The sequence below is a fragment of the Engystomops pustulosus genome, chromosome 10 (assembly GCF_040894005.1).
Source record: "Engystomops pustulosus chromosome 10, aEngPut4.maternal, whole genome shotgun sequence".
In the NCBI taxonomy this organism is placed as follows: domain Eukaryota; kingdom Metazoa; phylum Chordata; class Amphibia; order Anura; family Leptodactylidae; genus Engystomops; species Engystomops pustulosus.
Window position 1 is genome coordinate 73,310,228 of NC_092420.1, and position 17,880 is coordinate 73,328,107.

A 17,880-nucleotide genomic window follows, 5' to 3' on the forward strand; every position below is an offset into this window, starting at 1 on the left:
AAGTCTCACTGCAAATTCCTCACAATATGGTAGTAGATGCACTAAAGCAAGGCCAGCCACTAGCAAATCAACCAAAAATCAACTATATAACGCTATTGTAGGCCTAAGTAAGCCGTTTGGATTCTCCTATGGCTATTTTCTAGCCAACTATGAAAGCACACTGCTATGCCAGATGAGATGACGCTGAGTTATCAAAAAATAAACGTAAAATAAAAAGAAAATGGCAGACTGTGCCTAATTGAAATCAAACCCCTAATAAATTGTCCCACTTCGGTGTTTGAGATGGATATGTGCGTCACTAAGCGCTAAACACAACGGTCCCAAGTCTCACTGCAAATTCCTCACAATATGGTAGTAGATGCACTACAGCAAGGCCAGCCACCAGCAAATCAACCAAAAATCAACTATATAACGCTATTGTAGGCCTAAGTAAGCCGTTTGGATTCTCCTATGGCTATTTTCTAGCCAACTATGAAAGCACACTGCTATGCCAGATGAGATGACGCTGAGTTATCAAAAAATAAACGTAAAATAAAAAGAAAATGGCAGACTGTGCCTAATTGAAATCAAACCCCTAATAAATTGTCCCACTTCGGTGTTTGAGATGGATATGTGCGTCACTAAGCGCTAAACACAACGGTCCCAAGTCTCACTGCAAATTCCTCACAATATGGTAGTAGATGCACTACAGCAAGGCCAGCCACCAGCAAATCAACCAAAAATCAACTATATAACGCTATTGTAGGCCTAAGTAAGCCGTTTGGATTCTCCTATGGCTATTTTCTAGCCAACTATGAAAGCACACTGCTATGCCAGATGAGATGACGCTGAGTTATCAAAAAATAAACGTAAAATAAAAAGAAACTGGCAGACTGTGCCTAATTGAAATCAAACCCCTAATAAATTGTCCCACTTCGGTGTTTGAGATGGATATGTGTGTCACTAAGAGCTAAACACAACGGTCCCAAGCCTCACTGCAAATTCCTCACAATATGGTAGTAGATGCACTACTAATGCCAGCAAGCCCAGCCACAAGAAAACAAAAAAAAAGTAAAATAAAACGTTATTGTAGCCCTAAGAAGGGCTGTTGGGTTCTTGTAGAATCACTCCTGCCTAACACTATTCTAATAGAACACCCTAACGCTTTCCCTGACCAGCAGCAGCTCTCTCCCTAGCGGCATCCAGACAGAGAATGATCCGAGCAGCGCAGGCAAGGGCTAGTCTATTCCAGGGTCACCTGATCTGGCCAGCCAACCACTGCTATCGACGTGTAAGGGTACCACGTCATGCTGGGTGGAGTGCAGAGTCTCCTGGCTTGTGATTGGCTCTGTTTCTGGCCGCCAAAAAGCAAAAAGGCGGGAGATGCCATTTTCTCGAGCGGGCGAAATACTCGTCCGAGCAACGAGCAGTTTCGAGTACGCTAATGCTCGAACGAGCATGTTCGCTCATCTCTACTGGTAAGCCTATTACATCTTTCTATCACCAACATACTAGATTGCCGATTATTATCCTGCTGGTTCTCTATTTACCTTGTATTTTGTAAGGATACCTGTTTGCCATAGGTGTTCACACGTTGGGAAAATTGGGAAAAAACTAAAAATTCTATATAAATAAAGTAATCATGGCGCCCCATAGAATAAAAATAATTTACTGGTACTGTAAATGGATCAAAAAAAAAAAAAAACCTTTTTAAAAATAGATGATTTTCATTTCTTCCACCAACAAAGAGTTAATAAAATCTTACCTATTAGCTATAGATGCCCTAAAATGATGTACCAGAAAAGTGCATCTCATGTGGCAAAAAAATAAGCCCCTGTAGGTCCACATTAAAATAAGAAAAAAAAAAAATTATAGCCTTTACCATTTGACAATGCAAATCTGCTCTGGATGGCGCCTCCTTCCATTTTATGCCCGGCCGTGCGCTCATACAGCAGGATACCACCACATATGAGGTATCAGTGTACTCGGGAGAAATTGTGGAGCCTTTTTCATTTAATCCATTGCAAATATTTAATTTCCCCCCAAAAAAATGTTTTGTCAAAAAAATATTACAATTTGTAGACCGCACTTCCATTTTGTTTTAACCCCTATAAAACATGTAAAGGGTTAACTAACTTCTTAAAAGGGCTTGTTCATACATTGAGGGGTCTATCTTCCATAATGGGGTAATTTACGAGTCTCGCTATTATTTAGGCCTCTCACAATCATTTGAAAGTTGAGCAGGTCCATCTAAATACGGGTTTTGGGGATTTAAAAAAAATGTGAAATATGGTCCCAAATTCTGAGCCTCATAACATTCTGGTAAAATATAAGGAATGTTAAAAAACCATGGCAGACATTTGGGAAATGTAAGTTATGAATTTATTTGGGTGCTATGCTCTACTTCAAAAGTAGAGAATTTCAACCTTTGAAAATAAAGAATTTTTCAAAAAATTTCCATTTTTTCATAACTAAACACAAACGATATAATCAACATTTTGAAAAATTATTTAAAGTGCAATGTGTCACAAGAAAACAATCTCAAAATTGTCTTATATCTTATAGTTCCAAAGCTATAACCACTTATAGTGACAAAGGGCAGATTTGAAAAAATGGGTCCGCGTCCTAGATTCCGAAGTGGTTAATTTCTTCCCTATACATCTCAACATACATTCATATTATTTTACTGGAGCCACCAATAGGGGTAACCCAGGGCAAACACATTTTTACATGTTTAATTGAGTTGAGCCTATGCTAGACATGAAGCACAGTGGTGGGTGTAGCAGCCTGGTTTATCCTTCAGAGCTATACAGGGGAAATTTATCATTGCATTTGTACCAAGTTTTTGGTGTACAGCACGATAAGAATGAAATTCACTTTTATTTAGCACATATTTATGTAAAGATATCTGGCCATTCTATTTTCAGTTAATAAGTGTCTATAAATGGACACATCTGTTTTGTGTGACTATGTATCTACTCATTTCTGTGATTTTGAATTTTTAAAACTTACCAAGAGCTGCACTACGTTGTTTATAGTTACCGCATTTTGATGTTCCTGGAAAGCAAACGTAGTAAGTTACATGGGAATTTCCCTTAGGCTCTAATAAGTTAAAGGGATTTTCCTATCTTGTGTATTCATGACCAATTCACAGGTGTGCCAAATGTAGAGTTTGATTGACAAAGTATATAAACTTGGTTATTTTCGGTGCACCTATAGACCTGAATGGACAGTCTACTAAACTTGTGTGGTCAGCAAAACAAAAGAGAGGAGGCACCTGAAGTGAATCAAGAACCTTCTGCACTAAACCTTCTAGACTTTCTCCAAGCTTTGCGGTAATTCTTCTTGTAATAAATTTGTCTGGTAAATATGTTACTTATACAAGTGATCTTACAATATTATCATTATCAAATTATAGATATCTTGCAGTTGATCTTATTGTACAGAGGTAAGTAACAGATATACTAACAGGATCAGGATTTTTCACCCATATTCGATTAGTGCCATCTCCAACTTCCACAATACAACCAGCGTATTCCTAAGAAGAAATAAAGAAAATAAAACTTGTGTTACCTTCTTGTATTACTAGCGATAGAAACAACTAAATAATATGACAGCAATAATCAGCCAGTGCTCATCAAGATATATAGTCTATATAGCTAAAAATGATGTCACTGATCTAGTTATCCATGGCCCCTCCCCTATCCCAAAACGGGTAACACCCACCTAGATGATGTTTTCACTGCTACCATTTTCAGGATTGTACAACCTTTTGATCACATTTTATTGAATCTTTTATATTTTTCAAAATGGCAAAAAAGTGCCATTTTTGACTTTGGGTACTATTTTCTGTTACAGGGTTAAACGCAGTGAAAAGACTTTGTTATATTATGATAGATCTTCCTTTTTTGGACGCGGAGATACCTAATGTGTTTATGATTTTTACTGTTTATTTATATTTATATCAGTTCTAGGGAAAGGGGGGTGATTTGATTTTTTTTTTTTTATTATAATTTAAATTATTTTTTTTTAATTTATAGTATTGCTATCTTTTAGCTTACCCTAGGGTACTTTAACCCTAGGTTGTCTGATCGATTCTACCATATACTGCCATACTACAGTATACCGGGATTTTTCTCCTCATTCATTACAGTGTGCTGATTGCACATTGTAATGAAAGGGTTAAAACGAGAGCCTCGGATCTTCGGAAGACCCGAGGCTGTCATGGCGACGGATTGCTGCTCCCTTTGCCTTTGCCGGCGGCGATCACGGGGATAACATATGCCGCAAAGATTTACTGGCTATGGAGAGGGCACCAGTGGATAGGGCCTAACTTGATTAGTGGGAAAACCCGTTTAATTGAGTTCAAACAATGCTGGTTATGAATGATAGAGGTGGGTGTAGCAGCCTGGTTTAACCTCCAGTGCAATACACTGAAGATTTATCATTGCATTTACACCAAGTGTTTGGTGTACAGCATGATAAGAATGAAATTTACATTTATAAAGAAAATAGGCAGAGATGGTTCCTGTATGTGTAAAAATATCTGACCATTCTTTTTCAAATGAATTTGTGTCTATAAATGGGCATATTTGTTTTGTGTGGCTAGGTCTGTACTCATTACAGTGATTTTGAAGTTTTAAAACTTACCAAAAGCTCTAAAAGTGGTTTTAAATTTTTTGAAATTTGAGAACCCTAGAAAGCAAACATAAATAGTTAAATGGCATTTCCCAATAGCTCTAGTCAGTTAAAAGGTTTTTCCTATCTCATGTATCCATGACCTATCCTCAGGTGCAGGTCCTTAATTACTATTGCCACAGCTGGGCCAACTATAGAGTTTGCTGTGCATGAGCGACTAAGTATATAGACTTGGTTATTTTCAGTGCACCTATAGACCTGAATGGACAGTTTGCCATATATATGTGGCCATTCTCTATGGGAATTATAAATCTTTATTTCCACCTATTTAAAACATCACCCTAACAATGGTGATCAAACACAAAAGACGGCACAGGTTTACGAATAAACGTGTGGACACCTATGGCAAACAGGTATCCTCAAAAAATACAAGGTAAATAGAGAACCAGCAGGATAATAATCGGCAATCTAGTATGTTGGTGATAGAAAGATGTAATAGGCTTACCAGTTCAGATGCCGAGTATCATGCAGTGGTACATCAGATTTGTGCTCTATGTTACCTTATCTGAGAAGAGGACCGGGAGTCCCGGGATGCATCCAGAGGGGTATCTGCATGCGATGGGGCAGGCGGTTGGAGTAGAAAAGCCACCTATTCCTGTCCCTCATCCCAGTGCGTGTGAACTCCCGCCCTGACAATGGCAGTACCAAATCTTGCCCTGTACTACTCACCCAGCATCCCCCCTCCCTGACGCATTTCCTCCTTCTTAGGATTCATCAGAGGGATTTCTGGCAGAAATGCTAAAAAATGTAGTGTAGGGACTCCTATAGTGATTGGATGTCCCTGGGGTGTAATGTATAATGGGTATCTCCAAGTGTAGGATAACCCTCCAGGTGTCCTGTGTGGAGGCCTGGTAACTGATCCCTGGCTGGTCTAGTGGGGATAAATTTCTTTATAGAGCAACAGAATATAAATGGGAGTAGATACACGCCCACCATGGTCACTTACCAATTCTGAGCCCGGTGCCGGTCGGACCATCGGCGTGTGCATCCGCATCTCATCGTGAAACGCGCGCCACTGCTGAACGCCGTGGGTACTTCTGGTCACGTGACCGGGTCATGTGACATTGCGGGGGAGGGTGCACGTGACCCTTTGTCATGGATACATGACGCTACCGCTGTGGAGGACATCGGTCCTCTGCTGCAGGTAGAGCCCGGTTTGTGAGGTCAGCATAAATCGCTGACAGGATTGCGACAGACAGTGGGTATTGGGAAGTGAGATCCGCACAGGCTCAGAACGTGAACCTATATGGAATTAATCAAAATAGCCTTAAACTACGTGTTAATACGGTAATAGTTAAGGCAAAAAACGCGTGCTTGGTATATTAAACAATACAAATTGCATGTGGCCTCCAAGTATGTTTAGAATATATAGCAATACAGCGTACAAATGCATAATTCATACATGTGCAATCTGAAGAATACAGTCATATCGGTTTACCCAACAGGCAATGCCAAGAGTAAGATATAGCCTCTTGGGATGCAATGGTTAGTATAATGGACCAAAAGGAAACAGTAAGAAACAGTGGGTGAGCAATGGATCGACAGAGTATATGTCGATACCCACAAAACGTAAGTGTTTGGAATCACCCCCATAGTACTGTTGCATGTGTCTCGCTAAAGGTGTATCTCTGGTGTGTCTGATGTCACCTAGATGGTCCCCAATGCGTCTACGGAGCTCCCTGTAGGTCTTACCTACATATTCTAATCCACATTCGCATGTGGCTTTGTAGATGGTGACATCCCCTTTCCAGGTATTGAAAGAGCGGAGATCTTTCTTCGATACATTGGCGATACTTTCGTCCTGTGGAGGGGGGACAAAGCGAGTTTTGTCAAATTTGCGGAGAGTCTGAACACAAACCAGATCGGGCTACGGTTCACACACAAGATCAGTACTGATAGCCTACCCTTTCTTGACGTCCTTCTGCTACAGACTACAGAAGGGACACTGGAGACTACGATTTTCCGCAAACTAACGGCAACCAACTCCCTCCTACGTTGGGAAAGCCATCACCCACTTCCACTCCGTAGGGGAATACCGAAGGGCCAGTACCTACGCATGAGGAGAAACTGCAGTACCAACATAGAATTCAAACATCAGGCAGATGAATTGAGGGAAAGATTCAAGGAGAGAGGGTACCCAGATAGGGTACTCTGCACGGCATTTAAACCAGCCGCGCACTTTGATCAGTCTGAGCTCTTTGAATGCACTGCAAGGAAGAAGGACGATGACAAACAATTATCTAGACTCATCGCCACTTACGATAATGGTGCAGAAGAGGCTAGGTCCATATTAGAACATCATTGGCCGGTACTCATGTTGGATACGGACATCAAAGAGATGGTGGGCCCTAGACCTCTGGTTACTTACTTACGGGACGATCCATTGGTGACAGGGTGGTTCATAGCCACTTTGTCCCGGAGAAACCAGAAGGTACCTGGTTGGATCGTAGGCCCAATGGCTGCTTCAAATGTGGAAAAAATTGTGTCGCTTGCCCATACGTTTTAAACACCAAAACCTTTCGTAGCAATGTTACAGGCAAAACTTTTGAGATCCGGGGTTTCATCAACTGTCGGTCAACAGGTGTCATCTACAAAGCCACATGCAAATGTAGATTAGAATATGTAGGTAAGACCTACAGGGAGCTCCGTAGACGCATTGGGGACCATCTAGGTGACATCAGACACACCAGAGATACACCTTTAGCGAGACACATGCAACAGTACCATGGGGGTGATTCCAAACACTTACGTTTTGTGGGTATCGACATGATACCATACCCACCAAGAGGTAGGGACTGGAATAAAAGAATTCTGCAGGTCGAGACTAAGTGGATATACAGATTGGGAACGGTGTCCCCTGGAGGGCTAAACGAACAACTGCAATTTACCTGCTTTTTGTAGTCCCCAAGAGATACCAAGGGGGCTACATTTATCCTCCCCGCCTTTTCTACTCCCCACCGACGCGCAATAGGGTCATTACACTCTGTCGATCCATTGCTCACCCACTGTTTCTTACTGTTTTCTTTTGGTCCATTATACTAACCATTGCATCCCAAGAGGCTATATCTTACTCTTAGCATTACCTGTATGGTAAACCAATATGGCTGTATTCTCCAGATTGCACGTGTATGGATTATGCATTTGTACCATGTATTGCTATATATTCTAAACATACTTGGAGGCCACATGCAATTTGTATCGTTGAATATACCAAGCACGCGTTTTTTGCCTTAACTATTATTAACACGTAGTTTAAGGCTATTTTGCATTAATTCCATATAGGTTCACACTCTGAGCCTGTGCGGATCTCACTTCCCAATACCCACTGTCTGTCGCAATCCTGTCAGCGATTTATGCTGACCTCACAAACCGGGCTCTACCTGCAGAGGAGGACCGATGTCCTCCACAGCGGTAGCGTCATGTATCCATGACAAAGGGTCATGTGCACCCTCCCCCGCAATGTCACATGACCCGGTCACGTGACCGGAAGTACCCACGGCGTTCAGCAGTGGCGCGCGTTTCACCATGAGATGCGGCTGCACAGGCCGACGGTCCGACCGGCACCGGGCTCAGGATTGGTAAGTGACCATGGGGGGCGTGTATCTACTCCCATTTATATTCTGTTGCTCTATAGGGAAACTTATCCTCACTAGACCAGCCAGGGATCAGTTACCAGGCCTCCACACAGGACACCTGGAGGGTTATCCTACACTTGGAGATACCCATTATACATTACACCCCAGGGACATCCAATCACTATAGGAGTCCCTACACTACATTTTTTAGCATTTCTGCCAGAAACCCCTCTGATGAATCCTAAGAAGGAGCAAATGCGTCAGGGAGGGGGGATGCTGGGTGAGTATACAGAAAAAAGAGGGAAATGTGGACGATTGACTGAGTCCATATATCGATGCTATTTAACATAACCAGGCAATTGTCCAAGCTAAAAATTTACTTCAAGTGGTTGTAATCGACAACACTTTTTAAGAATACAATAATAAAACTAAAGTTTTAATGATGTCCATAGTGTCCATGTCCATAGTGTTGATAGTCCATCATAGTGTTATTGGCGCATCTTCATGTCAGATTCATGTTTACATATATCTGGATTTTCCAGAGTCTAGTGTAATAAATGTGGTTGAGTTCTTGTTGGTTATTATTTAGTTTTGGTGTTGATAGTTCATCATCATGTTATTGGCGCATCTTGATGTCACATTCATGTTTACATATATCTGGATTTTCCAGAGTCTAATGTAATAAATGTGGTTGATTTCTTGTTGGTTATTATTTAAACAATTAATTTTCAAGAGATCTAAGAGCTCTTGATGATAGAAACAAGAGTTTACATTCATTAAGAGACGATAGGGAAGGTATATCATATATAATTGCAGACATGATGTAAAAGCCAGGAAAAAATACTACCTGGCATTAGATATGGAGAAAAATTATGAGAATGCAGAAAAGATGGAGAGATATTAAAAGAATGCGGAAAAAGTAAAGCCTTCATTCAGGCCTTTTGAACTCAAGCATTCTAACCGCTCTATCCATTGAGCTTCCAATTGAAGCAACAATTTATCTACGTTACCCTTCCGAAGGCCTATCTTAATCTGGTCTATAGCCCAAAATTTTAGATGGTTCATATTGCCTCCATGCTTCAGTTTAACATGTTTCGCCAAAGATGTTTCTTTGTCCGTCCTGATTGTACTAAGATGCGCCGAGATTCTCCTTCTCAGCTCCTGAACTGTTTTGCCCACGTATATTTTAGGACAGGCACACTGTGCTATGTAGATTACACAGGTGCTCTTACATTGTCGGAAAATTCTTTCAGTTTTAACATGTATTTGCAGAAACTGCAAGGGTAACACCAGGGTCATATGTGTGCATGGGACGGTATGTGCGATGGCTCAATGAACTGATACTGTATCTAATCATAAAACAGTCACATTAAGAGCTGCAACAATGTAGCGTTATCACTAAGAAAATAATTTGACAAACACCGTCAGACAAATAGCACAACACTGACACCTATTGGTGTTGCAGCCTACACTTCAAAGATCCTATAATATCTTAAATACAGTCCTCCTCAGATCATGGTGTACCACACAAGAAAGTCTCCATGATGGTCTGCATAATTTTAACATAACCAGGCAATTGCCCAAGCTAAAAATTTACTTTAAGTGGTTGTAATCGACAACACTTTTTAAGAATACAATAATAAAAGTAAAGTTTTAATGACTAAAGAGTTTCAGTGAGGCCTAAGGCCTTTTCTGTAAATATGCTGGGTGAGTAGTACAGGGCAAGATTTGGTACTGCCCTTGTCAGGGCGGGAGTTCATACGCACTGGGATCAGGGACAGGAATAGGTGGCTTTTCTACTTCAACCGCCTGCCCCATCGCATGCAGGTACGCCTCTGGATGCATCCCGGGACTCCCGGTCCTCTTCTCAGATAAGGTAACATAGAGCAAAATTCTGATGTACCACTGCATGATACACGGCATCTGAACTGGTAAGTAGCGATGAGCGAGCACTAAAATGCTCGGGTACTCGTTATTCGAGACGAACTTTTCCCGATGCTCGAGTGCTCGTCTCGAATAACGAACCCCATTGAAGTCAATGGGAGACTCGAGCATTTTTCAAGGGAACCAAGGGTCTGCACAGGGAAGCTTGGCCAAACACCTGGGAACCTCAGAAAAGGATGGAAACACCACGGAAATGGACAGGAAACAACAAGGGCAGCATGCATGGATGCCTCTGAGGCTGCTTACTCGCACCATAATGCCAAAATTATGGGCAACAGCATGGCCATGACAGAGTGACCGAATGAGGCTAGATAGCATCTAAAACATCCAATAATTGACCCTGACACTATAGGGGACGGCACGCAGAGGCAGCGGCAGCAGGCTAGAGAGTGTCATGGCGACATACCCTAAATGGACTCAGGTTTCACCAAAGGAGGTGAGCAAGAAGCGCTGAAATGATTTCCTATGTGAACAAAAGGTTGACGGTATATTTAGTCGATAACACAGCATGGTGGCGACATAGTGACCAAGTTCCATAACGTATCTGGTGAAACACCCGAAAAATGAGCCTGACACAGCTCTTTTGATAAAGGGACGACATGGGGAGGCAGCCATGGAGACGACTTTCATGATTAAGAGTGACTACTGGGGCATCCATACTGCTTCTATGATTGAAACTTCAGGTCTCCAGCATAGTGACAGATGGGCCGAGTTCCACTATGTATCTGGTGAAACACCTGAAAATTCTGCCTGACACAGCTCGTTTGATAAGGGGATGATGTGCTGCATATCCTCTCCTGCTCCAGCGTCTGTGGTATAGACAGTTGAAAGTTGCACATGGAGACATTGGTGTACGCTGTGGAGGATCGTGGAGGTGAAATGGACAGGAAACAGCAGGGGCAGCATGCATGGATGCCTCTGAGGCTGCCTAATCTTGGGATGGAGCTGTCGGTCCGCTGCCAGGCGAGCTTTCGCCTGTCCAAGCCCCTGTCTCTCGTCTCCTCCCCACCCAAAATGGGCCTGGGGGCCAGAAGCGTTTACTTTGAAAAAATTATAATTTTCAAAGCAGGCCGGGTCGTTTGAATATTTCACCTAGGAATAATGGAATAGCATAGTGGTTCTATTTTTAATTGTTTTTACGGAAATGGTTCCATGATTAAGAGCGACAGTATGGGGCATCCATATTGCGCTGCTATGATTGCAACTTCAGGTCTCCAGCATGGCGGCGACAGATAGGCCGCGTTCCACTATGTATCTGGTGAAACACCTAAAAAAATTCTGCCTGACACAGCTCGTTTGATAAGGGGACCATGTATGGAGGCAGTGAACTAGTAGTAGATTAAAGGTGCTGCAGTTAAAACTATGTTAGTTGGATCTTGGGATGGAGCTGGCGCTCCGCTGCCAGGCGAGCTGGCTCTAGGCTCTAGGCTACTCCCCAAACAGCACTTCTAAGAACCTTTTGTATAAGATCAAGTGTAGTAGCGTTCTTATAAGTTTGGGATATGGCGGGTGAGGGGAATGTAAACAGATGCGCAAGAAGCGCTGAAATAATATCGGTAAATGATAAAAGTTTGCCAGTATATTTTGTGGATTACACAGCAGGGTGGCGACAAAGTTAACAAGTTTGATGTGGAATCCATGAAAACAACCCAAAATTCTGCCTGACACAGCTCGTTTGATAAGGGGACCATGTATGGAGGCAGCTATATGGACGACTTTTGGAGGCAGCTATGGCGATGACGTGTGGAGGTAGCAATGGAGACAACGTGTGGAGCCAGCTAAAAAGACGACATGTGGAGGCTGCTATGGAGACAATTTAATTTGGATAGTGCCTGTATGTGGCAGTCCAAAAAAGTTTTCAAACCAGAGGAGCAGTTAGGTGGTCCTCCAGAAAAATTAAATAGATTGAGTGCCTGTATGTGGCACTCCCAAAAATTGCTTAAAACAGAGGACCGGGTAGGTGGCCCTCCAGAAAAATTAAATACATAGAGTACTATAGCTAGAGCCAGTTGGCCCTGGCAAAAAATAGCCAGTTTCCTCTGCTTTAGTGTACAAAGAGGAGGAGAAGGAGGACAATGAGGAGGAGGAGTGCATACATTATTCAGGTTGAGCTTCTTTCACCTGGTGGAGAATGAAAATCCGGAGAAATCCAGGCTTTATTCATCTTGATAAGCGTCAGCCTGTCAGCGCTGTCAGTCGACAGGCGTGAACGCTTATCGGTGATGATGCCACCAGCTGCACTGAAAACCCGCTCGGACAGCACGCTAGCGGCAGGGCAGGCAAGAACCTCCAAGGCGTATAGCGCCAGTTCGTGCCACATGTCCAGCTTTGAAACCCAGTAGTTGTAGGGAGCTGTGTGATCATTTAGGACGATGGTATGGTCAGCTACGTACTCCCTCACCATCTTTCTGTAAAGATCAGCCCTACTCTGCCGAGACTGGGGACAGGTGACAGTGTCTTGCTGGGGTGACATAAAACTGGCAAAGGCCTTGTAAAGCGTACCCCTGCCAGTGTTGGAAAAGCTGCCTGCTCGCCTACTCGCTACTTGTCCCACAGAAGTACGCCCTCTGCCGCTAGCACTGTCAGAAAGGAAATACCGTTTCAGCTTGTGCACCAGGGCCTGCTGGTATTCATGCATTCTCACACTCCTTTCCTCTCCAGGGATGAGAGTGTAAAGATTTTGCTTGTACCGTGGGTCCAGGAGAGTGAATACCCAGTAATCGGTGCTGGAATAAATTCTTTGAACGCGAGGGTCACGGGATAGGCAGCCTAGCATGAAATCTGCCATATGCGCCAGAGTCTCAACGCGCAAGAATTCTTATGCCCATACACGATGAACAGTAAAGGACTGAACAATGGTCCCCTCTTCTGTCTCGCCAACATTCTCCTCCTCTTCCTCCTCATCCTCCTCCACCTCCTCCGATATGCGCTGAGAAACAGACCTAAGGGTGCTTTGACTATCAACAAGGGAATCTTCTTCCCCCGTCTCTTGTTACGAGCGCAAAGCTTCCGACTTCATGCTGACCAGAGAGTTTTTCAACAGGCCAAGCAGCGGGATGGTGAGGCTGATGATGGCGGCATCGCCACTGACCATCTGTGTTGACTCCTCAAAGTTACTCAGCACCTGACAGATATCAGACATCCACGTCCACTCCTCATTGTAGACTTGAGGAAGCTGACTGACCTGACTACCAGTTCTGGTGGAAGTTGACATCTGGCAGTCTACAATCGCTCTGCGCTGCTGGTAAACTCTGGATAACATGGTTAATGTTGAATTCCACCTCGTGGGCACGTCGCACAACAGTCGGTGAGCGGGCAGTTGGAGGCGGCGCTGCGCTGACCTGAGAGTGGCAGCATCTGTGCTGGACTTCCTGAAATGCGCACAGATGCGGCGCACCTTCGTGAGCAAATCAGACAGATTGGGGTATGTCTTGAGGAAACGATGAACTATGAGATTTAACACATGGGCCAGGCATGGCACATGTGTCAGTCTGCCGAGTTGCAGAGCCGCCACCAGGTTACGGCCGTTGTCACACACAACCATGCCTGGCTTCAGGTTCAGCGGTGCCAGCCACAGATCGGTCTGCGCCGTGATGCCCTGTAATAGCTCTTGGGCGGTGTCCCTTTTATCGCCTAGGCTCAGCAGTTTGAGCACCGCCTGCTGTCGCTTAGCGACGGCACTGCTGCTGTGCCTAGAGCTACCGACTGATGGTGCCATGCCCACGGATGGTAATTCGGAGGAGGAGGAGGTGGAGGAGGGGTGGGAGAAGGAGGAGGCATATTAGGCCTGAGAGACCTGGACCGAGGTAGGCCCCGCAATACTCGGCGTCGGCAGTATATGACCAGCCCCAGGGTCAGACTCGGTCCCAGCCTCCACCAAGTTAACCCAATGTGCCGTCAGCGATATATAGTGGCCCTGCCCGGCAGCACTCGTCCGCGTTTCCGTGGTCAGGTGGACCTTGTCAGAAATGGCGTTGGTCAGGGCACGGATGATGTTCTCTGACACGTGCTTGTACAGGGCTGGGACGGCACATCGGGAAAAGTAGTGGTGGCTGGGGACCAAATACCGAGGGGCGGCCGCCGCCATGAGGTTTTGAAAGGCCTCGGTCTCTACCTATAGGGCAGCATCTCCAGGCTAAGCAACTTGGAGATGTGGACGTTGAGGGCTTGGGCGTGTGGGTGGGTTGCGCTATACTTCCTTTTGTGCTCCAGCGTTTGGGGTATGGATAGCTGAACGCTGGTGGATGCTGTGGAGGATCGTGGAGGCGAAGATGGGGTTTTCGCACGGGAGGTGTTTGGGCCGTGGTCCTGGGCAGGGGGCTGACTAGCAGATGACACAGGGGAAGGAGCAGTGGTGTGCCCAGCTGGAGGTGAACGGGCTTGGCCCCATTGAGTGGGGTGTTTAGCATTCATATGCCTGCGCATACTGGTGGTAGTTAAGCTAGTAGTGGTGGAACCCCTGCTGATCCTGGTTTGGCAAAGGTTGCACACCACAGTCCGTCGGTCATCCGGTGTTTCTTAAAGAACCTCCAGACTTCTGAAAATCTAGCCCTCGCCACGGGAGCTTGACTACGGGCAACATTTGGCGCTGATGCACCAGCTCTGGCCCTGCCTCTCTGTCTGGCCCCACCACTGCCTCTTCCAACCTGTTCTGCTATAGGACTCGCCTCCGTCTCAGAAGCACTGTGTTCACCCGGCCTATCAACCCAGCTTGGGTCTGTCACCTCATCATCCTCCGATCCCTCAGTCTGCTCCCCCCTCGGACTTCCTGCCCTGACAACAACTTCACCACTGTCTGACAACCGTGTCTCCTCATCGTCGGACACCTCTTTACACACTTCTTCCACTACGTCAAGAAGGTCATCATGACCCACAGACTGCGACCGGTGTAAAACCTGGGCATCGGAAAAGAGCTCAGCAGCAACCGGACAAGTGGTTTGTGACTCTGGGAAGGGTCCAGAAAACAGTTCCTCAGAGTATGGCGGTTCAAATGCCAAATTTTCCTGGGAGGGGGCAGACTGGGGGGAAGGAGGTTGAGGTGCAGGAGCTGGAGGAATGCCGATTTCGGTGACATGGGTGGACTGCGTGGAAGACTGACTGGTGGACAAATTGCTAGAAGCATTGTCGGCAATCCACAACATCACCTGTTCGCACTGTTCTGGCCTCAACAGTGCTCTACCACGAGTCCCTGTAACTTCAGACATGAACCTAGGGAGTGTAGCTCTGTGGCGTTCCCCTGCTCCCTCATCAGCAGGTGGTGTCTCACCCCGCCCAGGACCACGGCCTATGACCCCTGCAGTAGTTGGATGCCCACGTCCCCGCCCTCATCCTCTACCCCTAGCCCTCGGGTTAAACATTTTGAAAATGAAAGTTATAACTGTAAATTTTTTTTAATTTTTTTTTTTTTTTTTTTAAACCAAACGATGCTATCCAATTGCTATGGCTATTTTCTAGCCAACTATGAAAGCACACTGCTATGCCAGATGAGATGACGCTGAGTTATCAAAAAATAAACGTAAAAAAAAAAGAAAATGGCAGACTGTGCCTAATTGAAATCCAACCCCTAATAAATTGTCCCACTTTGGTGTTTGAGATGGATATGCAACACCCTCGCCGATGCAGTGGCGAAGGAGTGCTTGCCAATGAGCCCCACAGCATGTCACCACATCACACAGGGGACATTGCAGTGGGTAATCCTGCCTGGCAAGGCAGAAGTTAATATGAGTATGATGTAAAAGTCTAGTATCCAATGATCTGTGTTACATCCTGTCTCTGTGACCTGAGAGGTAATTGGAGGAGCAGCCACCACCTGACCAAGGGGAGATAATAAAACCCCTGACCCAGAATATTCTAGAAGAGCAGTTAGCTGAGCAGTAGCTCAGAAGCAGACTGGAGTCTCTCCAGTACAGACTCTTCGGAGTCTGTACAGCTAGCACACCAGACCAGAGCAGGAAGAGCCTAGCCCCTGCCTGAAGTGGAGCTAATAGCTAGTTAGTGAGGAAAGGGGTATCATCCTACCTTCAAGGGTGATACCTGAAGCAATCCAGGACAAGCTGAAGCTTCCTATTAGGACACAGCTGCCTCCCCAGCCTGCCATCTGCATCCAGGCTGGTGATCTACATCCTGTGGCTTCCTCCAAGTACCTCTCCAGTACTCCACCATCTTGTTAAAGGCACGTTGCTGATGTTCCTGTCGGTTCCAATAAAGAACTGTAAGTGTTTCTGTTCAACCTCTGCCTCCGTCTGGTCCCTGCTACTCCGGCTGTCACCCTCACGGGCACCCTGTCCACCACACAGAGACTCATACTCTAGACACCAAAGGGTTGCCCCAGGGAGATCCGCTATAGCAGCCTCTCCCTCATCATTTCTTGCCAACACCACCCTGCTGGAGACCTGCCAGTCTGTAGGACAGCCCTCCGGTTCCCCATACCAAGCACCGTGACACAAGCGTGCTTAGGCCGCAACCGCCAGCCACTCAGGTACTGCGGGTCCCGGCTGACTCCAGGCCCCGAGAAAAGGCTAGGCCCCGGTGGGGGATGTTGCAAGTGGCGTAACGAACAGGATTGATACTTCTGTGCCTTATTACGGCATTAAAGACTTTCCTTTATTAAAGACTGTGCTGCCTAACCCTGCTGCCATTCGGGTATAGGCCCAAGTGATTGTGTGTTTCTGGATTGAACTGTGTTAACGCTGCCACGTGCTGTCGAGCGCCGCTCCAGCACTCAAGAGGTTAATCCCTGCAAGAACTGTACCAGCTCTGCTACATCCGGCGCTGCCGCGCCTAAAGATTTTACCTCAGAAACTGTGGCGCAGCAAGTAATTCCAGCCCGCCAAAATCTTCACTGGCGGGAAACCCAGACGACACACCAAGCTCCACCCACGCGCGAAGGGCGCGAACCCCGCCTCCTGTGGCGCAGGAAAAATTAGAGCCCGCCACAGCTCTTGGCGGGAAGGACTTGGACTCCTCCCTCTGGCGCGACTCGGACTTCCTGCCCCGCCTCAACAAAACGCCAGAACTCATGCGGATCTTGGACTGTGAGGTCAGCACCATGTGGGGTCCTCCGCCATTCCCTCCTGTGGAGCGTCCAGAGTTTTATGAAGTCTTAGAGACCATGGTAGTGGTCTCTGCGCAGCCGGTCCGGAGGCCCTTTGCTGGGCACCGGCTGCATCGAGGACTGACCCGAGCCTTCGTCACCAGGAGGTATGTCCAGACGGTGATGGAGTACCAACTACCACCCGGGCGGTTCCTCGTGCCTCTCCCGGTTACCATGCCGGTACCGCGGGCCCACGTGGAGGCGCCACTAGCCTGGGCCTACTGCTGCTGTGCCACCTGCTACAAGGCCTACTGTCCCTGCTGATCGGCCTGCTAGCCCTGCTGAGACGGTTCCTGATCCTCCGGCTGCTCCTGCTCCTGTTCCGGCACCTGCCCGACCAACACGGAGATCCGAGCCTGCACCGTAGCCACGAGCCCCAGCACCGGCACCTCCGAAGCCTCGAGGCCGAGGTGAGGCCGTCCGCCGGAGACTCCGAGACGCTGTCTCAGAACAGCGACGCCACGAGAAGGAGGCCCAGCGTTACATGGCCGGCCGGTCTGCAGCTGGAGCCTGGGTGGAAAAGAACCGCACCACCGGCATGGTCCGGTTCTTCGACAAACAACGCGGCTATGGCTTCGCCACCCAAGACTA

The 17,880-nt window shown here is 46.2% G+C and overlaps 1 protein-coding gene across 1 annotated transcript in view; it reads right to left on the minus strand.

The window, feature by feature from the left end:
- The window catches only part of LOC140103864 (uncharacterized), a 112,557-nt gene that overhangs the window by 62,899 nt on the left and 31,778 nt on the right, over window positions 1–17,880 (minus strand). The window contains exons 7-9 of the mRNA XM_072127151.1: window positions 4,630–4,674; window positions 3,449–3,517; window positions 2,992–3,036 (exon numbers count right to left, since the gene is read on the minus strand). Coding sequence (XP_071983252.1) covers window positions 2,992–3,036; window positions 3,449–3,517; window positions 4,630–4,674 — 159 coding nt within the window. The remainder of the gene's footprint in view (window positions 1–2,991; window positions 3,037–3,448; window positions 3,518–4,629; window positions 4,675–17,880) is intronic.